At 40.8% G+C, this 27,711-nt stretch overlaps 1 protein-coding gene across 2 annotated transcripts in view; it reads left to right on the top strand.

Annotated features, from left to right (window-relative positions):
• Positions 1–27,711, top strand: part of LYST (lysosomal trafficking regulator) — a 556,505-nt gene that overhangs the window by 212,130 nt on the left and 316,664 nt on the right. For both annotated transcript variants that reach the window (XM_073627506.1, XM_073627507.1), the window contains 8 exons: positions 1,607–1,716; positions 3,928–4,324; positions 5,909–6,050; positions 7,388–7,561; positions 9,241–9,398; positions 9,488–9,678; positions 10,592–10,837; positions 16,082–16,255. In XM_073627506.1, coding sequence (XP_073483607.1) covers positions 1,607–1,716; positions 3,928–4,324; positions 5,909–6,050; positions 7,388–7,561; positions 9,241–9,398; positions 9,488–9,678; positions 10,592–10,837; positions 16,082–16,255 — 1,592 coding nt within the window. The remainder of the gene's footprint in view (positions 1–1,606; positions 1,717–3,927; positions 4,325–5,908; positions 6,051–7,387; positions 7,562–9,240; positions 9,399–9,487; positions 9,679–10,591; positions 10,838–16,081; positions 16,256–27,711) is intronic.

The raw sequence follows: 27,711 nt of genomic DNA, 5'->3' as shown, positions 1-27,711 counted from the left end.
TTCTTATTTTAACGAGTGGCCACATGTCTTGTTAAACTCTCTTCCACGAAAAAGTTTTATCCCTACTGTGGGGTCACCAGTACGGTATTTATAAATTAAATTATATCCCCTCTCAAGCGTCTTTTCTCCAGAGAGAATAAGTTCAGTGCTCGCAACCTTTCTTCATTATTAATATCCTCCAGGCCCTTTATTAGCTTAGTTGCCCTTCTTCGTACTCGCTCCATTTCCAGTACATCCTTCCTAAAGACTGGTGCCCAGAAGTGGACAGCATACTCTAGGTGCGGCCAGACCAGAGTCTTGTAGAGCGGGAGAATAATAGTTTTATCTCCTAGAGTTGATCCCCTTTTTAATGCATGCCAATGTTCTGTTTGCTTTGTTAGCAGCAGCTTGTCATTGCTGAGCCTATCATCTACTAGGACCCCCAAGTCCTTTTCGATCCTAGATTCCCCCAGAGGTCCCACCCCCCCCGTGTATATATTGAATTCATATTTTTGCAACCCAAATGCATTATTTTAATTTTTTATACATTAAACCTAATTTGCCATGTAGTTGCCCACCCCATTAATTTGTTCAGATCTTTTTGCAAGTTTTCCACATCCTGCAGAGAATTTATTGCCCTGCTTAGCTTAGTATCGTCCGCAAATATAGAGATTGAACTGTTTACCCCATACCTCCAGGTCGTTTATGAACAAAATAAATAGGATTGGTCCCAGCACAGAACCCTGGGGGACCCCACTACCCACCCCTGACCATTCCGAGTACTCCCCATTTATCACCACCCTCTGAACTCTCCCTTGTAGCCAGTTTTCAATCCATGTTCTCAACCTATGGTCCATGCCAACGGACCTTATTTTGTACAGTAAACGTTTATGGGGAACTGTGTCAAATGCATTCGCAAAATCCAGATACACCATGTCTAAGGGCCTTCCTTTATCTAGATGGCAACTCCCCTCCTCATAGAAGGTTAATAGATTGGTTTGGCAAGAACGATTCTTCATGAATCCATGCTGATTACTGCTAATGATACCGTTCTCATTACTAAAATGATGTATATAGTCCCTTATCATCCCCTCCAAGAGCTTGCATACTATTGATGTTAGGCTAACTGGTCTGTAATTCCCAGGGATGTATTTTGGGCCTTTTTTGTCACCCGGGAGTGCCTGGTGACATTCTGAGCCGCTCGGATGGACTCGGAGTCACTCGGAAACGCTCCATTCCCGAGTGTTTCCGAGCCTCTCCGAGTTTCCGAGTGCATCAGAGTGACACCGAGCAGTTTCCGAGTGTCCCCGGTGCCCCCTCACCTTTGGCCACATGCGGTACTGCATACCATAGAAGTCACTGTGGAACAAATTATCTGCGTTTCCATTGACCTCTATGGGGAAACTTGCTTTGATATACGAGTGCTTTGGATTAGAAGCATTCTTCTGGAACTAATTATGCTCGTAATCCAAGGTTCCACTGTAACTGTTTTATTTTTTTTTTTTTTTTAGGGTTACAAACGCTTTAGGACAGCCCTGCATTTTTTTTTTATGTTTCTTTTGGTACTTAACTATGCTTCATATTGTTTTTACTGTGTGTTTTGCTCTAAATATATATTTGTTTTTAGATTGTCAGGAAGTGCTGGTTGATTTGTTAGTCTCATTAATGAGCTATAGGATTACATCTGCGGAACTATCTCTCTTCCTGCGTTGTTTTTTGGAAAAGACTGTGCCCACTGTAAGTATGAAAAAAATTAACCTGGTCCTGCTGATTTTTTTTTAATTTTTTTGTTCCACAAATGCAATACTGAAATTATCCTTTCTTTGTCAATTTATTTTTATTTTTTACATCATATCCTTTCTATAACAGATTCTGTCCTTTCTATGAATTATTACAATGAGAATTCTACCACTTGTTTCCTGTGCTGATTGTATAAAGTACTGAGTAATCAGCCCTGACCAGCTTCCTAAAGCTCATGATGATTCTCAGCCCTGTACTGGTGCTCACATGATATGTGTTTTAGTTTGTACCTGTGTGCGTGTGCTACAAAAAGATTGTAACTTTTGCTTTTACCACTGGAAGGATTTTGCAACCTGAAATTAAATGCGACAGGAAAGCATGTGCTCTTTTTCTCACATCTGTCATTTCCTGGAATTTTGTACTGCAATTCTTCAGCACGCCCATTGTTAATTTAGTAGTGCCAACATTGTGGTATAGATATTTTCTCTTCCGTTGAAGTACACAGCAGAGATCTCTTGGTCATTGGGTTATAGTGCCACCTCTAGGAACAGTGCACCAGGCACAAAATATAAAAATATGGCCCTGCCGGTGGCCAAATCCAGTAGCTGCTAATCAGTTTTTACCTAGTGTCAGCTCCCTGCTGGGAATCTTGGTTCCTTCAACTTTTGGATCACTTTGTGGTGGGGGATGAGCATTTTTCTTTTCTTTTTTTTTTTTTTTTTGCATTACCTTGGCAGTTGTCATTCAGCATTCTCAGCTCCTCAGGTCTTTACCTAGGTACTAGCCATGCTGAGACAACTTTGGATCTTCTGTGTGGGTTACCTGGATGCTCTTTGATTGGATGGAATTTCTTTCTACCTTGGTAGTCAGTAAGGATGGGCTCAGGCGTGTTTGCACAGCCCACGTGCAGTGCCCGCCAGGAAGTCGGCTAATCACAGGCAGGCATTTTCCCGATGTGCCGCTGCAGAGAGCGGGAAATGTCTCACTGCCTGTGATTAGCACAGCGCTGTACCGACTTCCTGGCGGGCTCTGCATGTGGGATGTGCGAACACGCCGGAGCTCATCCTTAGTAGTCAGCTATGACATCGCCATCCTCACTTTAGAGCAGTTTGGCTGGATTTTAAACACCAAGAAGTTTTTGCTGGCTCCATCTTTCAGTTTGGAGTACGTTGGCCTGGTTCTGGATATGGATCAAGCCAAGGTGTCCCTTCCTTTGGAGAAATCTTGAAAGCTTTCAGTCTGTTAGGCTTCTGACCTCTTGCAGGTGGGCATTTAATCGCACCTGAAAGGCTGTGGATATCATGGTTTCCTCATCCGAAATAGTTCTGTATATTCAACATCGCACGCGGATTCTTCAAGCCTTGGAAAATAGGATTTATTGTACTTGCCTAAAATATTTTTCTGTGTTCATTGGACACTGCATTCACCTCTCTGGTTAAAGTGTTACTAAACCTAGGACCCTGCATTCACTATATCTGTTCTCCCACAGAAGAGATATTGGAGGTCTAATAGATCCTTGACGTTTCCATAAAGAACCTGTTACCTGCCAATGCTATCACAAAGGGAGCTTGTTAGTCCCCTTGTGATAGCAATACATTTACATGAAAAAATTGTTTAAAAGATTAAATTATAATAAAATTTATAAAAATAGACCTTTTTTTCAAAGGCAACCCCATTGCCCTTGTGCGCACACACACGAATGCAAAATATCACATAGGGCATGCATGCGTATGTAAACAACAATTGCACTTTACATTTTGGGTATCACTGCAAATCACGTAGTGAGAGCAATAATTCTAGGGCCATCATTCATGGTTCATTATAAACTAAAGACCTGCAAAAGGCTTTTAAAGAGTCACTTATAGACAATTTTGGACCATGTAGATTTTTTGCCATTCACGACCCTTGGGCTTGGTATCCATTTACTCCATGCAACCCTGTGTTTCATAGTTTTACCAAAAAACTGTCTATTGTGTTTATGTGCACTAAAATTTCCTAGTGTATTTCTTCCTGAAAATATTTATTTTATAACAGTTGTGCAAATATCGTGCAACAGCCAAGGTTTTATTCTACAGAGAAAATATATAATCGTTTTATGATTTCAAGTGGGTTTTCACCAAAAAAATGCAGAATTTAACGTGTGTGAAATTAAACAAATTGCTCCAGTAGAGAAGTGTTTTAATTCTCTTGTGATGATTTTTGTTACAGGAGATGCTCTTAAAGGGAATTTTGAATATTACGGAGGCTAACAGCAACATTGTACCTCTGAAATACTTGACCTTTCCCCTTCAGCAAAGTACAGAAGGAGTGACTGGTACAGTACAGAAATCTCCTGGCTGTGCCACTGGAAAAATGAGTGGATTCTTCAAAAGAACTAAAGTTTGGCACAGTAAAGATATGCATGGTGACACCATACTTTCGTCATGGCACATCGCACCTATCCATTTACCATTGGTTGGCCAAAACTGTTGGCCACACATGTCAGATGGATTTAGTTTCACAATGTGGTTGAAAATGGAGTACAGTCTGGATTTGGAATATTTGATTAAAGGAAAACTCCTTAAGAAAAGGACTAAGATGGTTCCCATTCAAATGCATAATACAGGTAGTATATCACTGGGCATCATGTCTACGCTAGTTTTAAAACCTATATATGCTGTATATAGGCTCTTTGCAATAGGGGGTGATATAAGAATATTCCATACAAATGTAAGTCAGAACTTCAGCATCAGAACACAAACGCCTTATAATAATACTATGCAACACCATGTGTTGAAATGAAAACAAAGTAAACATATAAACAGTTAAAAAAAAAATAGTCCTGTGTCCAATGTTATATATTTGACTAATGGCAATGATTTTAAAATCTATCAAGTGAGAAAATCATTTGCAAAAATCTGATGTGAATAACGCCACATAAATAAATGAAATGCACGCTCGCCAAAAGATAAACCTCTATAAAATGATGCTTGATCACTTGCTTTTTTTTTGTTAAAGTGAATGACTATATATATTCTGGAATAATTAGTATAATTGGTCTATTCAATAAAATGTAGCAAACATGTCGCTGTACTATAATTTTTTTTTTTTTGGGGGGGGGGGGGGGGTATTCTTTCATTTTTTCATTTTTAAGTTACTGTGCTATGCCTTGTTAAAGAATCATTTACTTTTAATATCTATTGATTTTCCAATATAAATTTACAAATACACAGAATACCACAAATGAATAAGTAGAAAAATAGAGAGAAAGGGGGGAATAAGAAGAAAAAAAGATGGGGGGGGGGTGCGCCTAAGAGAGGGGGTAGAATAAGTAAGGTAAATGCCCCTACACATTCAGAATTATATAATAAGTACATAAATTAATTAGAATTGTATACAACTGTTTTCTCATATAAATGTGTTTCTGCTGGGAATAAAAGTATATGAAACTAGTTAAACATCTATTTTAAAAAAATAACACCCTTTGTGATATTTCTTACTGGTAGTAACAAAAAAATCACAGAAGAAAGCAAACTGGGTAGAATAAACAGAAGACTATATCATTTTATCATGGCAGCACATTTTGTAAACAATAGAATTCACCAAAGTTGTGATGCCAACCATAGACCTACAGATCTATTTTCCAGATGGCAGATGGAGGAAGATATTTAACTGTTCTATGTAGTATTTTGATCTGCAGCTTGACTAATGCATTGAAGCTGCCCATGTTTAAAAAATTTGAATTGCCAGGATGTCTCTGGCTGGATGTCTCTGGCTGCAAACCAGTGACCTGGAATAAGTATGCAGCAGCATGAGTCAAAGGTGCACTCAAATCCTGATCTGCCTTTTTATCATCATGACAGCCAGGCAATTATCATTTACTGTAAAAACTTTGGCTATGGCAACAAACATACTGTTCTAAGAACAGGTTTCCTTTGGGAATTCAGTAACCTGTCCTCACACCTATGTTCCCTATTGTGTCTTTTTCTTCTGGATAAGTTCATTAACACTGCACTAATCATGCTGCCATGCAATTTCATATGCTATGCTTTTTGAAGCATTAAAATAGATTTTGTACAGTTTTAAACATGCAGGCATAGGGTTTTTCTTCTTTTTCCAAAAACTGCGTTTATGTTCAACACTTATAAAATGTATTTTCTTTAAGGTTTAGAGGGTTTTTTGGTTGCCTTCTAAATGTCTTACTTTGCAGAAGCTGACAATGCTGTTGGACTAGATGGTTCCAGTAATGACAGGCTTGTAGACGATGGTTGCATACATCTGCTCTCCATGGGTTCTAAAGTACTGATGATGCAGATCTGGATTTGCATGACAACAGGACGGCTTATTTTCAGGTACTTGAGTTTTTATGTTTTTGTTAAAGTTTATCTAAACCTAAAACACAAAATCAATAATGCAGCCCATCTGTCCTTAGTTGAGGTGGCTGGAATCGTTTTCTTTTCTCAGACTTTTTCCTTTATTTTAAACCTGTGATCCTTCCAGTAACACGCTGATTGTACTATGGTGACGATGCTCATTCACTGTACTGTATTGATGGAGAGAACAGTGTTGTCACTCTAAGCTGCTCCTCCTGATGTGGTTTACAGAACACCCTCCCTTCATTTAATCTCCATAACATGGTGGCGGTGTTCTGTAGTGCATAGTGGAAAACTGAATAGGGCTGATAACACTGCTTGAGATTTCAGTGCAGCAAAGGCAATTGTAATTTCTCCCAATGCAATGTTTACATAATTTGCACAATTCTGTCATTGTAGGGGTTGACCAATATAATTTTTCAGCCGCCTTTCAGGCCGGTAGCTGATATCAGGTGCCGATATGCTGTACCTCACCGTCGCCTGCCATCAGATGCAGCATGTCATATGCCACTGTCTGGCAGATGGCAGATTGTGCTGGATTGTGGCCTGTTCTTGGGAGGAAGTCATATGAGGTCCTGCCAAAAGAATAGGGTTCCCGCCAGACCATCACTTTAAGAGATATAACAAAATACTTTAAATGGTATATTCTAGAGACCAAAAGAGAGCAAGTAACGGAAGTTCTTGTTAGCATTGTCACCTTTTAGTTTTCTTGGCAAGCCTCCTGGAATAAAGATGGCCATACTCGCAAACATTCTTTTTTTTTTCTTCAACCTGCAGAATTTAACGGATTTCTCCACCCATGCAGTGTGGATGGATGATTCTCTTGTTGTGGCTATTGGCTGTCAAAATACCCAAATAATGCCTGCATCTAATTGGATGCAGGCACTGTTTGGCCTGCAACTTTCCGCCTGTCTCTTTTGATCTTTGAATCAAATTATTTCTGGTGAGTGTGTGCCAACAGGGCCACCCACAGAGTGAAATTTGCTTTGTGTATGGCCAGCTTAAGAAGTTTTTCTCTCTGTTCTAGATGCATTTAAAGCACGTTTGCCAAACACTTACAGTTTTGAATTGACATCTGGGTTATTTCCACTACATAAAAATGAGTTTAATATTGCAGTAACAATGTAAAATATCTACTCTGTAAAAATAATTTGTTTTTGTTTATGCTCAGTGCAGATTGTCTAACGTTGCACTTTGCAGAACTATAAAACAGCTCATCTAATAGGATTTAAAAACAATTCACTGATGAAGTATAATGATGAAGTACCAACATTCAGATCACTAAGGATGGTAAAATGTTGTTCTCTATTTTAAAGGATGTGCACGCATGTAAACGATGACTTAAAATGCATTCTTCTGGCACAAGTTGAAACACAAGAAAATGTTTTCCGTCCTGGAAATTGGCAGCATTTGGCTTTCACATACAAAGAGCTGCCTGAAAGTAAGAATAAAGTCTACAGCAAAATACTGATGTGGGTCTCTGGACAAAGGTATGTTGCAGGTTTTTGGTGTTGAGATAGATGGATGGAGATCTATCTATCTATCTATCTATCTATCTATCTATCTATCTATCTATCTATCTATCTATCTATCTATCTATCTATCTATCTATCCTTTCTTTTGTTTTAGGAGTTATGGTAATAAGCTGTATTCGGGGATATAGGTGACACTACTATAGTTATAGTTGATCATGTAACTTGGTGGTATATTTTCTGCTTGTGGTTCCAGCATGGTGTGTACTTTCATACTGTGTAGCATCTACTTCTAGAAAACAATGATTTACCGTATATACTCCAGTATAAGTCGAGTTTTTCAGCACATTTTTTTGTGCTGAAAGTGCCCCCCTCGACTTATACTCAAGCACTTTTCTGCAGCAAAAAATTTCATTTTCTGAACCGACTTTGGGGCCCCGTATCTCAGGGCCACTTTGTGCTAGGAACCCCAAATTTGGTGTGCAAACCCAGTGGAACTGGTACCATAACATATCCAAAGCTGGGGTTCCTAGCACTGAGATACGGGGCCCCAAAATCGGTTCAGAAAATGTCATTCTCTGCTGCAGAAAAGTGCTTGACATTTTCTGAACCGATATTTGGTGCCCTGTATCTCGGGGACACTTAGTGCTAGAAACCCCAGCTTTGGATATTTTATGGTGCTAGTTCCACTGAGTTTGCACGAGTTTTGGGTTCTTAGCACTAAGTGGCCCCGAGATACGGGGCCCCAAAGTCGATCAACTGTGTCCATCTGCAGCAATGTCATTTCGGGACCATTTGGGTTCAGAGACCCCAAATTTTGGCTGCAGCTAGGGGGCATCTAGGAACCCTTAACTACCGAATTTGAAGTTCGGGGGACCTATGGCTGCAAATGGGCACAGTGAGGCATGCAAATGGGCACAGTGAGGCTGCAAATGGGCATTGTTGACCCTCTTTTCCACTTACAGTAGCTGCGCATTTCTCACGCTCGTCTTATACTCGGGTCACTAAGTTTTTCCCATTTTTTTTTTTTGTGGTAAATTAGGGCCCCGACTTATACTCGGAACGACTTATACTCGAGTATATACGGTAAATTGATTTATTATTTATAAAGATACATTCTATTTTTCTAAGCTGAATTCCAAGTACAAAGTTAACAGGACGTAAAGTAAATGTTGCTGATACTAAATATGAGCTTATTATTTAAACCTATAATTCTACATGCCTGGTTTTAATTGTTAAATTTGTGAAATAATTCCATAGGGCAGCAGTTTAAAAAAATGCATCAGCGAAAGGAGTGTACAGACTGCAGCTGGGTGCAGACCACTTACTGAGTATGACTGCTTTAAAACTACAATTCTGATCATGGATTGCACTAATGCCATGTTGAGGGATGCTCAAGGGGTGATAGAGAAGGCATCATATTGACTGGAATTGACCATCCCAAGTGCTTCCTATGTTTTGCTGTTGACGTTTATAACAAGAGAATTGGAAGCTGAAACATTTTATCATGAAAATAACTAAAAAGGACTTGTCACAGGCTAGTTTTGCAATTAGTAGGGCAAATGAACATGAAAAGCAGTCACTTGGTTTATAAAAATAACACTATTCATTCTATGCATTTGGGAAATATTAATGCAAGCAGTATGTTTTTGTTCATATTTAATTTAGTCTGTTGTTAATATTACTTTGTATAACAGGAAAGCCGAAGTCACTGTAGAATATAATCCTCCACGGAAAGGAAGCTTATCATCTGACAGCAACAGAACTTTTTGTATGGTTGGACATCAAATATCTCAAGAAGATACCATTGCTGTAGTAGCACAGATGAGTTTGGGAAATTTGCTGCTATTTAATGGTGAATTTGCTGCTTAATAAAATAAATGTCTGCTTTTAAAGTACTTTTCACAATAAATACCTAACAGGAAAGGTTTTATTTATTTTTAGGTCCAAGTCTTGGTGCAGAAGAAGCATTTGATCTTTATTGTCAAGGTCCAGATTTTACATCATTAATGACTTGCAAGTATGGCAACAGTAATACTGATCATTGCAAGTACATTTCTAGAGAAATTCTTCAGAATGAGCAAATCTGTGAATTTTTAATGAAAAGCAGAGGAAGTGACATGAGCTTGTTGGCAGTAAGTTTCAACTTATTATGGATTTGACTGATGTTCTGAAGGTCTATTTTTCTTATCTTAGACAATTTTTTGGTAGGAAAGAATACAGAGGCTTTATAGTCAACAGCCACAAAATTTGCAGTTAAACAATGCGACCACATAATTGTCTATTGACATACACATACAAACAGTAGCATTTACTATCATGAGGTGCAACCCTAATTAACGTACAACAAGATAGTAGAGAAGAACGGCAAAGGAATAAAGGTTGTATAGGGGGAAGAATAGAGGAGATAGGGAGGGGATTAGATAAAATAAGTAAAGGGAAGGGGGTGGGGGGAGAGGAGAGAAGGATTTCACCAGGTACCCTTTTCAGCTATTGTGTCCAGGGATAACGGGAGTAGACCATGTAGCAATTCAAGAAGGAGGCAATCAAAATCAGCTGGTAAGTAGTGAGTAACCCATGATTCCATGACCTTGTGGAAGTTGGCATGGGGCATTGCAATTTAGCTGTTAATTTCTTGTTATGTAATATCCGTTGTATTCTGGATTTAACCTCTGACACTTAGGCTCTGGATTGCTCCTGAAGATTCCTTTAGGCATAGAAGTGATTGGTTTAGTAAGCCCCACACCCCCACTGTAGGGGTTTTGCCTAATTCCCAGAGTTCAGGTTTAAGATGGCAATTGATTAGAGCAGCTTCAATTGCTAAAGAGTGGCATTTGAACGTGAGGAGTACGCACAGATTTTTAAATGACTTTAGTAGTTTATGTATAAAGCATACCGTACTTTTAAATCAGATGAGAATTTCTTATATAAGTTTTCACACTATAAGGTTCTTGGCTTTAAATATTTTAATGCTATGTTTATTATTTTTATTTCAGAAAACATTGCCTAAATATATATATATATATGTATATATTTTTTTTTTTTCAGGACAGTCTAGCAATCGTGTATGATATGCACAATCCAACTCAGTACACAATTTATGAGCCGGTAATCAGGATTAAAGGAAGTATGAAACTTGCATCATCTCAAAGACCGTTCAGTGCAAAGGAAGTGTCTAACAAATCTCTGGATTCCCAAGCACTGAAAATGCTGCAACCGTGTTTTGAAAGAAACATTCACAGTGTTCTGCATGAGATTGGAGGAATTGGTGCCATGGTGTATTTGTTTGCACGGGTACAATTTAGTGATCATTTTATAATGCGTAAAATGGTTATTGTTAATTGTTTATTTATTGTATGGCTCCCGCTGCTTCCTCTTTGCCTGTGAGGAGAGCGAGAAAGCAGCAATACTGCTCTTGGGCACAGCGCTGGACCGAAAGAGGAACCAGGTTAGTATTTGGGGGAGCTGATTCTGGAAGATTTTTTAAGCCTAATGTACATGAAGATTAAAAATAATTATGCATTCTGAACCACTTTGTAGCGGAGCTCCACCCAGAAGGGGAAGCTCCACTTGTCTGCCCCCCCCTCCCCCCCCATGCTGCCACATTTGGCACCTTTTTAAGGGGGTTGCGGGTACCTGAATTCGACAGTCATCCGCCCCCACTTCTGGCTCAGTTCGCGGTGGATTCCTGGACAGGTGAGTGCCATCATATTAAAAGTCAGCAGCTACAGTATTTGTGGCTGCTGACTTTTAATTGTTTTTGAAGGAGCCTGGAGCTCCTCTCTAACCACTTGCTTACTGGGCAGTTAAACCCCCCTCCTGCCCCGACCAATTTTCAGCTTTCAGTGCTCTCACACTTTGAATGACAATTACTCAGTCATGCAACACTGTACCCAAATGATTTTTTTGTCCTTTTTTTCATACAAATAGAGCTTTCATTTGGTGTTATTTGCTCACCTCTGGGTTTTTTATTTTTTTGCGCTATAAATGAAAAATACCGAAAATTTGGAAAAAAAAAAGAATTTTTCTTCGTTTCTGTGATAAAATTTTGCAAATTAGCAATGTTTCCTCATAAATGTTGGCCAAAATTTATACTGCTACATATCTTTGGTAAAAATAACCCAAATTAGTGGATATTAGGTGGTCTGTGTGATATTTATAGTCTACAAGCTATGGTGCAAATCATAAAAAAATGATCCCATCTGATGTACTGAGGCCTATCTCATTTCTTAAGACCCTATCAAGCCAGGAAAGTACAAATGCCACCCAAATTACCCCTTTTTAGAAAGTAGACATTCCAGGGTATTTAGTAAGAGGCATGGTGAGTTATTTGAAGTTGTCATTTTTTCCCACAATTCTTTGCAAAATTAAGATTTTATTTTTTATTTTTTTTCACAAAATTGTCATTGTAATAGCTTATTTCTCGAACATGGAATGTGCATACCACAAATGACTCCAAAAATAAATTCTGCTACTCCTGAGTATTCTGATACCACATGTGTGGGACTTTTTCACTACCTGGCCACATACAGAGCACCATCAGGTGTTCAAGGAGCATAAATTACCCATCTAACTTGTTGACTACCTATTACACTTTTGAAGGCCCTAGAGCACCATGACAATGGAAACGTCCACAAAATGACCCCATTTTGGAAAGCTCACACCCCAACGTATAATCTCTGAGGCATAATGAGTCTTTTGAACGGTTCATTTTTTTCCAGAAGTTTTTGGAAAATGTGGAAAAAAAAATGAAAACTAATTTTTTTTTTTTTTTTTTTTACACAAAGTTGTCTGTTTATAAGATATTTCCAACACATAGCATGTACATTGCAAAAATTACACCCCAAAATATATTCTGCCACTCCTGAGTATGGCAATACCACATTTGTGAGACTTTTACACAGCCTGGCCACATACAGAGATCAAACATGCAAGGAACACATAGCATGCACATACCAAGAATTACACCCCAAAATACATTATGCTGAGCAATGGGTAAACAAAAGATTACCTGTGGTTTTAGTAGCACATTTGTCCACAGGAGGATAGCACTGGTCCAGGCAGTAGGCAGGGACTTGATCAGCAACAGCAAACACAATTTTTCAGGCAGCAGGCAGGGATACTGTCTATATTCAGTCCAGGGTCAGTGCAGGCACAGATATTGTCAGCAGTGCCAAAAATATTGGTTCTGGTAGTAGGCAGGAACATGGTCCATGTGCTCTGGTCAGTGCGACAGGCAGAGGCATGAGGGCAGTAAGACCTACAGGCAGCAGGCAGAAGTAGGGCCTCGTTCAGGACAGAATGGGGACAGCGGTAGAGGCTTCTCCCACCCAAATCTCTTTGAAGCCTCCAAGTCTCCAGACCCTAATTTAGGAATGAGAAAACAAAGAAAATAGTTTTCTTCATCCAGAAAAACTATTCTGGAGCCCCTCACATATGTGAGACCTCTGTGTTGAATCCCACTAGTCCAGTTGCAGGGTACAAGATCAATCCAAGAGGCAGGCAAATAACATGGTCAAACAGTCCAAGGTCAGGTCCAGATCAGGCAGAGGTGTATGTACAGAATCGTTAGGCAGAAGCATGATCGAATAACAGTCCAGGGTCAGTTCCAGATCAGGCAGAGGTATGTACAGAATTGGCAGGCAGAAGCGTGGTCGAAAAACAAGCCAGGATCAGTTACAGAGCAGGTGGTGGCATAAGGGGTGTGAAGGTGTGTGAAGGCAGGAACTGAGGATTACTTTTACCATACTTCATTAATTTATTGAAGTATGGTAACGGTGAAAACATTCACCTATGCAGAGGCCTGGTTGGGAAGGACAATGGGGACAATAATAAGATGTGTCTCTTCTGACTCCTCTACTGGTACACACCCTACTTTTTTTTTTTACGTCTTTGGCCTGTTGGTTTGGGAGGGATTTTATTGGGAAAGTGGCGTTCAGAGAGTCGACTAAGAACATCTGATCGGATGTTTTCTGGTGGGCCGTTCGGGAATATAAAGGGCAGTGTAAATTTCCTCCTGGTAGTCAAGGAAGGGTTGGGGGTTTTGGCTGGAGTTGTGATAAATGATACAGAAATTGAATATGGCCAATTGAAAAAAAAATTAATTGCTACTTTTTTATACCAATGGTATGTCCATCTTGTGGCAAGGTATGGTTCGCTCATTTGGTCGTTGAAGTCGACTCCCCCCATAAACAAATTGTATTCATGGATGCATGTGGGTTTTTGGATGGAGCCATTCCTTCTGGGGATTTCCACGTAGGTGTTATTGTGGATCGAAGACAACGTGTAGACATCCCTTCTGTTCCTCCACTTCACTGCCAGAATCTCCCTGTTTCGCAGACATGCCGTTTCTCCTTTTCTCAACTTCTTATTGACAAGACTTTGAGGAAAGCAATTCCAGTTCTTTTTTTATGGTGCCACATGCTGGCGTCTTCTTCCGGTGAAGGTTGTGGAACAGGGGCAGAGATGTGTAGAAGTTGTCTAGGTATAAATGGTAGCCTTCCTCCAGTAGGGGGGTATATGGGGTCCCAAACAACTTTCCCACTGGATCCCAAGTAGTCCAGGCAATTAGGGGGCTACAGCTGGGTGTCCTTCCCTTCGTACACTATGAAGGAATATGTGTACCCTGTGGCTCGGTCACATAATTTGTACACCTTCACCCCATAGCAGGCCCTTTTGCTGGGGATAAAGTGCTTAATTTTAAGCCTGCCACTAAATTTAACAAGGGACTCATCCACACATATGTGTTAGTCTGGGGTAAACAACTGGGGGAATATTTCTGAAAAATAATTTAGTTTTGGCCGAATTTTGAAAAGCTTGTCATAATTTGAGTCATTTCAGGGAGGGCACTGGGTATTATCACTGAAATGTAGGAACCTCATGATCATCAGATATCTGGTTCTGGGCATTACCGCGGAGAAGAGCGGCATGTGGTGGATTGGGTGGGTTGACCAATAGGAACACAATTCATTTTTTTTGGTGAGTCCCATATTAAATGTGAGGCCCAAAAAAAACCTTGAACTCCTCCACTGTTAGGTCTCTCCACTTGTAGGGACAGGCATAATAGAATGTTGGATTTTGCTAAATAAATTGCTGTGAATACAGGTTGCACTGGGCCACAATTGACGCTAACATGTCCTCCATGAAAATTAAATTTAAAAAATTGATTGGGGTAAAATTCTCTGTGTCCACCTGGACTCCTGGCTGGGCAGTGAAAGGGGGAACGTTCGCTTCTCCTGAATTAGGAAGCCACAAGGGGTTCTGAAGGGCATAGGGAAGGCTGGCATGGGTCCTAACCCTTTGGAGCTGAGCTGACACCCCACTGGTACTTGGCCTTTCTTGCCGAGGTACTGCGGTGCTGGTGGATGGCACTGCGGTGCTGGTGGATGGCACTGCCTCCTCACCAGAACGTCTTCGTTTGACGGGCCGAATATCTTCCTCCTCTGAGTCTGTCAGTGTTCCACTACTGAGGACTGGCTCATAATTTACGTCAGACTCAGAATCCGAATTTGAAAGGAAATCCAAAAAGAGAGCTCCCCGTTGCTCTCGTCGGTCGTGGAAAGAATTTGGTATGCCTCCTCGACGAAAAAGCATCTTTTGGATATGGTTGCTGATGGTGATGAGACTGCACAGGTGTGTGCTAAGCCTGCACTGATGGGCACTGATGAGGTGGCACAGATGTGCACTGTTGAGGTGGCACAGATGGGCACTGTTGAGGCGGCACAGATGGGCACCGATGGCACAGGTGATGCACTGATGGCACAAGTGGACTCTGAGGTGGGCACAGATGGCACTAGCTATAGATGCTAATTGTCACTGTAGGCACTGATTGGGCACTGTTTGGGCACACTGTTTTTTGTACTGTAAAATTCACTCACAATTCTTCACAGAAGCTCTCTCTCCTCACACTCGGTTTCTGTATGAGGAGAGAGAGCAGGCAATAAGAGGTGATCTCATATGCTAACATTTCAGATCATCTCTCATTGGCCACGGCGATCGCCCTGTAAACGGCCGCTGTGACGGCCGCTGTGATTGGCCATTTACAGAAATCTGTGATTGGCTGTGTCCAAGGGACACGGCCAACACAGATTTTCCCTGATGTGCACTTACAAGTGCGCGTGGGGAGCGAGGAAAGGGGACGACATCAATAGACGTCGTCCTGGCAATGTAGATCCACGCTGTAGCCATCATTTGGCTATAGCGCGGATCTGAACTGGTTTAATGGTGCTGGCATGTAGTGAAATCATTTTTTAAAGGCAGTCTTAGTTGAGCATGCTTTATTGTCAACTGTAATATATCATTTATAAGATTTTAGCTGATTTACACATTATTCTTTATTGTGTATATAGGGAGAAAGCTTTGCGCTTAAGCAGCTAACCAGACTTATAGATGAATTGAACATGTACTGAACAGTGAATATGCATGTCAGGAGCAATGATTTCAATTGCAGTTAAGATAATTTTGCCTTGTGTATTTCTGAGATATCTAATTAATATTGTTTATTAATAATACTGCATTTTAACCTTTCCCATATTTTAGACTGTGGAGATCAGCAGCTGTGAAAAGACTCAATCAATGGGGTTGGAGATAATATTGTCCTTAACCAAATACAACCAGCAGAGAATTCAAGAGAGCAAAAATTGTGATCTTTATTCAATGATTCACCAAGTTTTACTACGTCCTAAATGCATTGTCGGATTTCATACTTTAAAGGTAGGCGCTTTTGGTAACCACTTTTATAAATATAAGGTGGCAGTTAATGCAAAAATAACAATGAAGAAGCCATTACTAACAGCAATGATTATTAACATAAACCGCAGAAGATGAAATTGGCAGCTTAACTTAGATGTTTCAGCTGTAAACAGCTTTAAGGCCCAACTCCAGATTGGGCTCTTCACAGCATCGCATTTTATTTATATTTTTTAAAATCGCTCGATTCCCCCATCAACACGGTCAGTGTTGATATAGGAATTCCTCCCGCGGAGCCATTGTGTTCTCCCACTGGGGGGTGGGGGCAGTGGGGAGCCGTTCTGTCGGGAATGCACACAGTGATTATTGCTAGCAGCTATAGCTGCTGGCAATTATCGCATGAAAAATCTGATTAGATTGAATCTTGGTTGGTGCCTGCTGAACCGGTCAAGATTCAAACCATTTATGGCCGGCTTAAAGAAAGTGGGCATTAAGTTTTGGGCTTGCAGTAACTGGGTTAAATTTAACTGGGTATTCAGTGTGAAAGAGTACAGGCAGAAGTAGTCAAAATCAGTTAACCAGTTGCCCCCCAAAAAAGTGCCAAATGTTAGAGGTGTGAGAGAGGAAGCCTTAAGACGGAACCTCCCCTTTTAGGTGGAGTTCCATTTTAAATACAAATATATGGGTACAAAAAAGTTGTTTTATTAGGAAATGGATATAAAAACTCACTAAACTAAATCAAGCACCGAATTAATCTTTATTTTATTTCCAACAGATTTTTTGTTTTGTTTTTTGGTACAGACTCCTCTACAATGTATCTTTTCCTCTTCACCAAGGAGAAACAAGGGATGGGCTAGAGAGTGAATGATCACCAATTATAGACTATTACAGCAAACATGTATTGACATTACTGGAATATAATGTTTATTGCAGTGCTTAAAGTAAATGCAATTGCAAACAAATGTAAATATAAACCATAAAACAAAAAATATGTAGAATGTTATCTGAGGTAATAACACCACAGTGGCTGGTCAAAAAATGCAAACTGCATATAATATACAGTCCATAGTGTAAACACCACAGTGATAAGAATCAGAAATCCTCTTTGATGTGTAAATGAACATGTATCAATCTTTGAAACAGCCACTTCTCTTGTGCACCACCACCATAGAAGGAGGGCAAACTGCCCTTACCAGATTGTGGACTCCTTTACTGAAATTATGGAGTCCATCACACTATATATGCTTATGATATCCAAATCCGACACCTCCCCTCTGAAGATGGTCATATAGATAACATTTCGTCATCAAGTAACACTTCAATCCGGTCTCACGTATAGAATTATAATTGGTCACGTCTCAGCATCGCCAACCGATTCGATGTAGAAAATGGACAATCCCACATATTTTAAAACTGTTATATTTGATAAAAACAAGGTTTAACGCTCACATATAGTAGAAAACTTAAGGGCTTATACGTATAAACGCTTATACAGAACAATCGTCCCAGGGTAACAGAATATCCACTTCCTGGGAGGAGGAACATGATCACATCACGTGCACAGGCTCCACCTGATGTGTTTCATCATATGCCCTAATGCCAGGACAACCCTTCTGGTACCCAGCAATTCTCAGCTCTAATTAATCAAAGCCAGAGTTGCTGTGTACACAGAGCGGCTCTAGAAGCAGCTGCTGTAAAAGCTTACTTTAAAGGGGAAGCCCAGCCCAAGCTCGTTTGGCTGTACTTCTCCTAGGGATCACAGAAGTGCAGTTCATTTTGCACTCCTGTGACCCATTTTCAGCAGAGAGGGGGTCATCGCAACAGTCTGGATCCGCCAGGTGCCTGGACTGACACCTGGCTCAGCCTCTCAGCGACCCACTGAGAGCCTGAGACGGCCGCCCCTCTCCCTCCACAGCTCAGTGCTCCAATGAGCGAGGAGGGAGCAGAGTTGTGACTGACAGCCTGCAGCTCTCTGCTCAGGGAGCTCTGAAAACCAAGTGATCTGCGATGTTAGATAGCTCGGTTCTCAGTGCAGAGGCTCCGGGGGACAGATGCAGCATCAGACCAATGCTGCATCCATCGAGGTACAGTGAGGGAAAAAGATTTGATCCACTGCTGATTTTGTATATTTGCCCACTGACAAAGAAATTATCAATCTATAATTTTATTTGTAGGTTTATTTTAACAGTAAGAGACAGAATAACAAAAATATCCAGAAAAACACATTTCAAAAAAATTATAAAGTGATTCGCATTTTAATAGTGAAAGAAGTATTTGTTCCCTCATCAATCAGCAAGTTTTCTGGCTCCCCAGTGTCTTCTATACAGGTACCGAGCTGAGATTAGGAGGACCCTCTTAAAGGGAGTGCTCCTAATCTCAGCTTGTTACCTGTATAAAAGACACCTGTCCACAGAAGCAAGCAATTGGATTCCAATCTGCCCACCATGGCCTAGACCAAAGAGCTGTCTAAGGATGTCAGGGACAACATTGGCTGGAATGGGCTACAAGACCATCGCTACAAGCAGCTTGGTGAGAGGGTGACAACAGTTGGTGCAAATGTTCGCAATTGGAAGAAACACAAAATAACTGTCAATCTCCCTCGGTCTGGGGCTCCATGCAAGATCTCACCTTGGGTAAATAGTGGTTCTGCGCTAATCCTATTAAGATATGCAATGATAATACGTGTAATGCCTCAGTGATGGTGGGTACCTCCCAGTACCGATGAAATAAATATTTACAAATGGAAAAAAAATCAGTAGAAAAGTAACCTAATATGGCAGTGGTGTAATTCTGTACTGGTAATATGTATGACTATATACTAATCATGCAAGTACTCAGTTGGTGCTAGCAATAAAACATGCACAATATGTGAAAAGTGATCAGTGCTTATACATCATAATCCACAATATAAAAAATATATATAAAAATATATATATAAAAAATAGCGGCTAACTTACAACATAACCAGTCTCTGACTGGCTTAACATGTACCTAATATAAATCAACACACTCTCAGGTGCGTGTATAGGCAAAGTGAATAGTGCTTAAAGTGCATAACATACAGTAACAATTCTAATGTGGCTGAGTGTTAAAAGGTTCATTTAAATGCAGATCATGCGTGCAAAACAATATGGAATATAGTGCTCCGTTCGGCAATGAACAATTATTCAAAGTCCATAAAATATGAGTGATCCCTTCGGTGCTAACATATAGGTGACAATGGTGATCAATCTTCATGCAGAAATGCGCGCACTGGTGGGCAGTGGCCCCTTACCTGAAGGTAATGGGGTAATCGCATTTAGCCACTTTGAGGCATGGCAGCCTTTGTAGAAACCGTGGATATATCCAGCTGTGAGAGATGGTGGGGATATGGTCCTATCCTGGTCACTTCTCTCCTGGGGGCGTCTAGTCCTTTCAAGTAGTGTCCCGGGGTCACCCAGATAGATTAAAAAGGGAAGCCCACAATAGTGTAATATTGTATGGAAAACGTACCACTTTTATTTAAGAAAACACATATGTACTCACATAACAAAACATTAGAACCGGGTGGAGATCCGACGAGCTCGTAGTACAACAGTCATAGAGTGCCTGTCCTGTCCCTACGTGTGACGTCACGGTCACGTGACTTCTTCAGGGGACCGTGACGTCACGCGTAGGGACGGGACAGGCACTCTATGACTGTTGTACTACGAGCTCGCCGCTCGTCGGATCTCCACCCGGTTCTAATGTTTTGTTATGTGAGTACATATGTGTTTTCTTAAATAAAAGTGGTACGTTTTCCATACAATATTACACTATTGTGGGCTTCCCTTTTTAATCTATCTGGGTGACCCCGGGACACTACTTGAAAGGACTAGACGCCCCCAGGAGAGAAGTGACCAGGATAGGACCATATCCCCACCATCTCTCACAGCTGGATATATCCACGGTTTCTACAAAGGCTGCCATGCCTCAAAGTGGCTAAATGCGATTACCCCATTACCTTCAGGTAAGGGGCCACTGCCCACCAGTGTGCGCATTGCTGCATGAAGATTGATCACCATTGTCACCTATATGTTAGCACCGAAGGGATCACTCATATTTTATGGACTTTGAATAATTGTTCATTGCCGAACGGAGCACTATATTCCATATTGTTTTGCACGCATGATCTGCATTTAAATGAACCTTTTAACACTCAGCCACATTAGAATTGTTACTGTATGTTATGCACTTTAAGCACTATTCACTTTGCCTATACACGCACCTGAGAGTGTGTTGATTTATATTAGGTACATGTTAAGCCAGTCAGAGACTGGTTATGTTGTAAGTTAGCCGCTATTTTTTATATATATATTTTTATATTGTGGATTATGATGTATAAGCACTGATCACTTTTCACATATTGTGCATGTTTTATTGCTAGCACCAACTGAGTACATGCATGATTAGTATATAGTCATACATATTACCAGTACGGAATTACACCACTGCCATATTAGGTTACTTTTTTACTGATTTTTTTTTTTCCATTTGTAAATATTTATTTCATCGGTACTGGGAGGTACCCACCATCACTGAGGCATTACACGTATTATCATTGCATATCTTAATAGGATTAGCGCAGCACCACTATTTACCCATTTTCTCTGTAGCCGGGGACAGGCTGTACCCCATTCGGTGTAGGCTGCTTTTCCTTGTTTCACTTAGATTTGGTTCCCCTCCTCTTTTTCTCCCTCACCCCGTTTTACGATAGCACAGGAATACCCCATAACCATTTGAAGATCTCACCTTGTGGAGTTTCAATGATCATGAGAACGGTGAGGAATCGGCCCAGAAATACACGGAAGAATCTTGTCAATGATCACAAGGCAGCTGTGACCATAGTCGCCAAGAAAACAATTGGTAACGCACTATGCCGTGAAGGACTGAAATCCTGCAGCGCCTGCAGGGTCCCCCTGCTCAAGAAAGCACATGTACAGGCCCATCTGAAGTTTGCTAATGAACATCTAAATGATTTAGAGGGGAACTGGGTGAAAGTGTTGTGGTGAGATGAGACCAAAACTGAGCTCTTTGGCATCAACTCAACTTGGAGGAGGGGGAATGCTGCCTATGACCCCAAGAATACCATCCCCACCATCAAAAAACATGGAGTTGGAAACATTATGCTTTGGGGGTGTTTTTCTGCTAAGGGAACAGGACAACTTCACTGCATCAAAGGGAGACAATGGACAGGGCCATGTACCGTCAAATCTAGGGTGAAGAACCTCCTTCCCTCAGCCAGGGGATTGAAAATGGTTAGTGGATGGGTATTCCACCATGACAATGACCCAAACACATGGCCAAGGCAACAAAGGAGTGGCCCAAGAAGAAGCACATTAAGGTCCTGGAGTGGCCTAGCCAGCTAATCCCATAGAAAATATTTGGAAGAAGCTGAAGGTTAGAGTTACCAACAGCCTTGAAACCTTAATGACCTGGAGAGGATCTGCAAAGAGGAGTGGGACAAAATCCCTCCTGGAATGTGTGCAAACCTGGTGGCTCACTACAAGAAACGTCTGACCTCTGTGATTGCCAACAAGGGTTTTGCCACCAAGTACTAAGTCATGTTTTGTGTAGGGGTCAAATACTTAATACTCAAATACTTTCACTTATTAAAATGCAAATCAATTAAATTTTTTTGAAATGTGTTTTTTTTGTTGTTGCTGTTCTGTCTCTCACTGTTAAAATAAACCTACCCTTAAAATTATAAACTAGATAATTTCTTTGTCAGTGGGCAAACCTACAGAATCATCAGGGATCAAATACTTTTTTCCCCTCACTGCAAGTATGATTCTAACAAAAAAGATCCTTTACTTCTCTTTAAATTAACTCCAATTACCTTTTTTATTTTTGTTTTGTTAATATTTTTAACACATTTATCATATTTATACATTTAAAGCACAAAATTGAAGAAGAAAAAAAAGTTTAATTTCTGTAAATAACCAGAATCATAATTTTAGTTTTATTTTAACTACTGCCCGCCATATAACAGAATGAAGTGCGCAAAGTGGTTAAGTTATCCTGACTGGACGTCATATGATATCCAGCAGGATAAGCCGTGAACGTCTGCGGCAATCGGTGGTGTGCTGTGTCACTCTGACACACCGCAACTCCGATCGTGGTTACGAGCCTATGACGTAGGCTCTTTACCACGTGATCAGCTGTGACCAATCACAGCTGATCACAGCGTGTAATCGGGTGATGGTAAACGGCTTTCCTCGGTTCATGCTGACAGAGCCGATTGGCGGCTCTCCTGTCAGAGGGAGGGTCTGCGCTGATAATCAGTGCATTGATTATTGGCTCAGCCCCTTTGAGAGGTGCCCATCAGTAACACCTGTCAGTGCCCATCAGTAATGCCTGTCAGTACCTCATCAGTAGTGCCAATCAGTGCTGCATATCAGTGTCCATCAATTCTACATATTAGTGCCACCTTTATCAGTGCCACCTTATCAGTGCCTGTCGGTGACGGAGAAAACAACTAAATTTTATAACAGAAATAAAGAAAAACTTTATTTTCCAAAATTTTGGTGTTTTTTAGTTTAGCAAAAAATTAAAACCTCAGTGGTGATCAAATACCACCAAAAGAAAACACTATTTGCGGGAAGAAAATGATAAAAATGTAGTTGAGTACATGCGTTGCATGACTACGCAATTGTCATTCAAAGTGTTACAGCGCTGAAAATTGTCCTGGGCAGGAAGGGAGGAAACTGGCCTGTATTGAAATGGTTAAGCAGGACAAATTACAGAATAAATAGTATACTTTTTATTTGCAGTAACATAAATAATTAACACTGGTCAAGAAAGGTACATTTTATATTTTTATTTATCTATTTTTTTTGATTTTATTGTCTAAGGTTTGTGAAAGAAAAAATCATTTTTGCAAGACAATATCCTGAATGCCTTGTTTTTCCTTAAAGAATATATGTATTACTTTAAAAAAACTGACAAAAGTACCTGTACTTGGTGTACCAAAACAAAATTAAAACCGCAGCACACTAATCCGAATACTGGGCTGTAAACATTTTAAATAAAATAGAAGTAGATACGCTATCGCTTTAAATTAAATGGATCAATACAAATTATTAAAGTGACAAAAAGGATCATGCAAGTAAAAGAAAAATCGCATTCATAAGTGAATATTGTGGAAAATAATTGATTAGAAAATGTATCATGTATATGCAAAGTCTCAATTGAGCAGCAAATCTTGCAATCAAATCCTATGAAATGTTCTTGTGAAAGAAATATAGTTCCAACAGTAAAACACTGCAAGCCAAGTTGTGCTCCACAGGTGTGCCACCACTGCTCCCAGAGCTCCTTACCAGAGATTTAGAACTTTGGGAACCAAGATTATTAGCGCCTGGCTGTTAGATGGCTAGAATATTTTGCCATTGATTCAGCAGCGCTCCACATCTACAATGAAGACGAGTGCAAAAGGGCAAATCGCATGGTGTAGAGTTTAAAAATCTAATTTATTTAAAAAGCCTCTCACATGAAAAGATGACAGACCGTCATAAAGTGTGTCTTTTTGCAGATGGCCTCTTACTCTGTCATCTCCCCATATCTCCTCTCTGTTCTAAACCATTTTGCACACATTTCGGGCTTAACAGTTAACTATCAAAAATCGACTGCACTCAACTTTTCCTTGCCTCCTTCAGACCTTCATCTTGCTAAAGATTCACTTCCCTTCTCTTGGACACCTCATAGACCTCCATACCTAGGAATACAACTCACTCCTAAGATAACGGACTTATACTCAGCTAACTTCCCTCCATTACTAAAACAGGTTTCTGAATTATTATTGCATTCAAAAGAAATACTGCGCTTGTGCAAAAAAAAAATAACCTACAAATAAAATGAAACCATTACAGTGTAAATTCTCAGCAGCACCACTAAAGTGTGATCTAATCACATTACATAGCATATACAAAAACAGTGTTGCGCTAAACATAAAATTGCTCATAAAGTGTTGAAAATAGTCCAATTGTAGAAAAACTAAAAAAAAACACAAATCTGTGAAATTGCAGATGAATCCAGAAGACCTTCCACTTCGTGCATACACAGCCACCTCAAGCAATATAGATTCTTGCCAGAGAGCCTGGACCCTTTATTAGAGAGGGTCAAACAGGCTTGATGTAGTAATCTTTGCAGGGGTCATCAGCTGGAGCTATGTCCTCAGAACAAATTAAGAACTTTCATTAGGTAATCTGACCAGGCTCCATTCACTCCAAGACCAGATTTAACCATGCAAATGAGATGCTGGGGGGGGGGGGGGGGGGGGGCTAGTGCAGCTTCCAGAGATACCAGGGATGCCTGTAAAAGCATTCCCCTGGAATGGGACACCCAGCGGGGTAGGAACACCTACTGGCTGGGCATGGTCTTATAGAGAAAATGCTGCTTCGACGACCCAGCAATCCCCTCCATCCACAGTGGCAGCGGCCGTCCAGGGATAGACCCTTAGGAGGTAAGCAAAGTCCCTTCTCTCCTTACAGACACAGCAGCGTACTTTTTACAGGGAGACCTGGCTATTGTGGATAAGTATCTCCCTACGCCATCTAGTGGTGATTTTTAGGTATGACGAGAAAATATTTTTGCTCAAAGAAGAATCCAAAGTAAACCAAGTTTCCTTAGGACCTTCACTTACCTTATCCCCGCCGCAGGTATCTGTTGGAAACCAATAGATCCAATTTTCACCCATCATGGCAGGCTAAGTCAAAAGACCTTCAGGGTCCGGGTTCCTTAAAAGGGATATCCACTCCCCTGGAGCTGTATAGCACCCTGCCAGAAAGGCTTTGGCATTTTAAAAATTAACCAAAGTACTGGGTTCCAGGGTCCTGCCCTCCAAGAGAGGCATTACAGGCAAAGCCTAGTTTCTTCGGTGATGAGGCCCAGGTACCATTCACCTTAGCCTTTAAATGGCATTTTGAATGGATCCGGCTTGTTAGCTTGCTCGTCCAGCAAGGATTGCTCCAGTGGAGCTCTTCATAAAACATCTTTAACCGTGACCAACACCTTCGACACTGGCAAAAAAAACCGAGGTGCTCCCAGTGTGGGAAGGGTTATATAGGGAGGCAACTTCCTGTCTTGGGCGTGCCAGTGTCCATCACCTAAAGGTGGCTATATACCCCATATAGTTATCACTATGGCTCCGTGTCCCGTGATGTACTTCAAGAAAAGGATTTTACAGGTAAGCTGTTATAAAAATCCTATTTTTTGTTACAGGAACACTGAGCATGATTTGAGCTCCTGCTCATTTCTGGCTGCCATGACATATAGAACAGCAAAGGGTACAGAGGTAGTTTAGTACTACGTTGTAAGACTGTGTACAGCAATATTTTATAGACAAAGACTTCTTTTAAAAAATGATCTGTTCCCACTGGTGCCCCAGCCATTTCCTGTTTGAACAGAAGATTTTCTCCCTGTGAAAGAATATCCCATTTTTAAGGACCCCATAGACAAAAGGTTGGAAGCCCTATTTAAGGCCTTGTTTTCCCTGGCAAGTCCGACTATGCAACCAGCAGTCGTATCTATAACAGTCTGTCAGATTCTTGTGGTCTGGATGAAACAGTTGAGCTGGGATTCTGGCTCTTTTCAGACAGATCCTGCAGTTCTTAAACAAGTAGAGTGCCTGCCTGTGGCTTTACGATACTGTGTAGATGACCTGCCTGATACCCTTCACCAAATTGCTAGATTGAGCCTCCTTTCTCTTCATATGTGAAAGATTTCCTGGCAAAAAAGGTTTGAAAGGATGATATTCAAAGGGGGTTGCTTCCTTAGTAATTCACTTCTATCAAGAAAATCACAGAGTAAAACACTCTTCTGCCGCAGAAAAAGAAAGCAAGTGCCCTAGTGGGGAAATTTGCTGTAACAGTGTATCTAAAGAAAGAGTTCCTTTCATCCCTCTAAGGCCTCCAGCTCCAAACCCAAGGCAGGTGTCTACTTTCATAAGAAGGCATGGTGAGGGGGAACACCCACTTGTACAAGTGTGTGTTTTTGGGGGGGGGGGGGTGACTGTTGACGTTTTTATAATCCTGGTTCTGAGTAGTCCAGGACCTCTGGGTCTAGGGTGTCTTGTCCTCAGGGTAAAAGCTGGTGTTCTGCTGTTGGTAACCAAAACGTGTAGCGCTAACTGAGAATAACACCCTCAAATTAATAAGGTGAAGAGCTAATGCTCTAAATACAATTTGACTGGAATAGAAAGAAGAACACAGAAAAAATGTCCATCACTGGAAAAAAATTTGTGCAATATAAATAAAAGTCCGTGTACATAGAGACTCTACTTATCACCACTTATGAGTGATGTATAAAGTGCCATCACCAGCATATAATTATAAAAGTCTTAAAAAGATAATGCAGAGCTGGTTCCTAAGTAGTCCCACGTATATATGTTGAATAGTGCGTGGAGGGACCAACTCTGTAACTTCGCACCACAGTGTCTTAAAAGATGTGCACTTCCCTCAACCGATGAAAAATGGGGGCTTACCGGAGGGTTTGAACCCAAAACAGTATATACTGTGAGGGTCAAACCGGCTTTTATTGCTCACTGGCAATGGGGGGAAGACCTTGACAGCATGAAGATGAAGGGATCACAGGGGGCCTCAAAGATGTATCTTCTCCAAATGAAACCATGGATCTCCCCACATGTGGCTCATACAGGATAAAAAAAGGGTCACATAGTGTGATACTGTAAAACAACGTATTTTATTGTAAAAAGAAATAAACTTACATTATAGATGATAAAAAAGCGCTTGTACATAAAAAGGCGGCAGTGGAGTCCTCCCAACGCGTTTCGTCTAACAAGACTTCGTCCAGGGGTACCCTCCACTGCAGCCTGACTCCCTAATATAGGTACTGTAATCCTCATAATGTGAATCCAGCCTATTCAATTCCGTAGATTGGCACTTCCGGGTTGCCCAAGATGGCGGACCCGCGTGCGTTCCGAGCCTCGATTTCATGGGTGTGCTATGCGTTCCACCTCCCAGTGTTGTGGCCCAATATTCCCAATAAGTCAAATAGTATTGAGGTCTCTATTAGAATAGTGTAACAAGAATAATCTTAAATTGTATATCCACTAGTATCTGCTGTTTAAAGTGTTAAATGTCTCCTAGTGTGTGCGGAGACGAATCCCGGCGAATCCCGCGATGTGACGTCACGACGCGGGAACGGAAGTACGCTTATGCAAGCCTCGTTCCAGACTGGCTTGCATTCCAGTGGTGGTTAGCCGGAAGCTCTCAGTGCGAAAGCACATAGAGACGAGCCTCGATCTGGAATGGCTTGCATTCCAGTTCTAGTAAGTTAACCGGAAGCTTGCGTTCCACCGCGCGTCATACTAATGGCAAGTGTAGCTTCACACGTTCAAAGATGTATCGACGTAATTGCTCATAAGGGATACACATATATTTTTTTATATTTGCTTATGAGCAAAACTTTGGTTATTACGTTCGGAAAAATACATGTTAAAGCAC

Source organism: Aquarana catesbeiana, linkage group LG04 (genome assembly GCF_042186555.1).
Source record: "Aquarana catesbeiana isolate 2022-GZ linkage group LG04, ASM4218655v1, whole genome shotgun sequence".
Lineage (NCBI taxonomy): Eukaryota > Metazoa > Chordata > Amphibia > Anura > Ranidae > Aquarana > Aquarana catesbeiana.
This window is presented reverse-complemented; position numbering and strand designations above follow the sequence as displayed.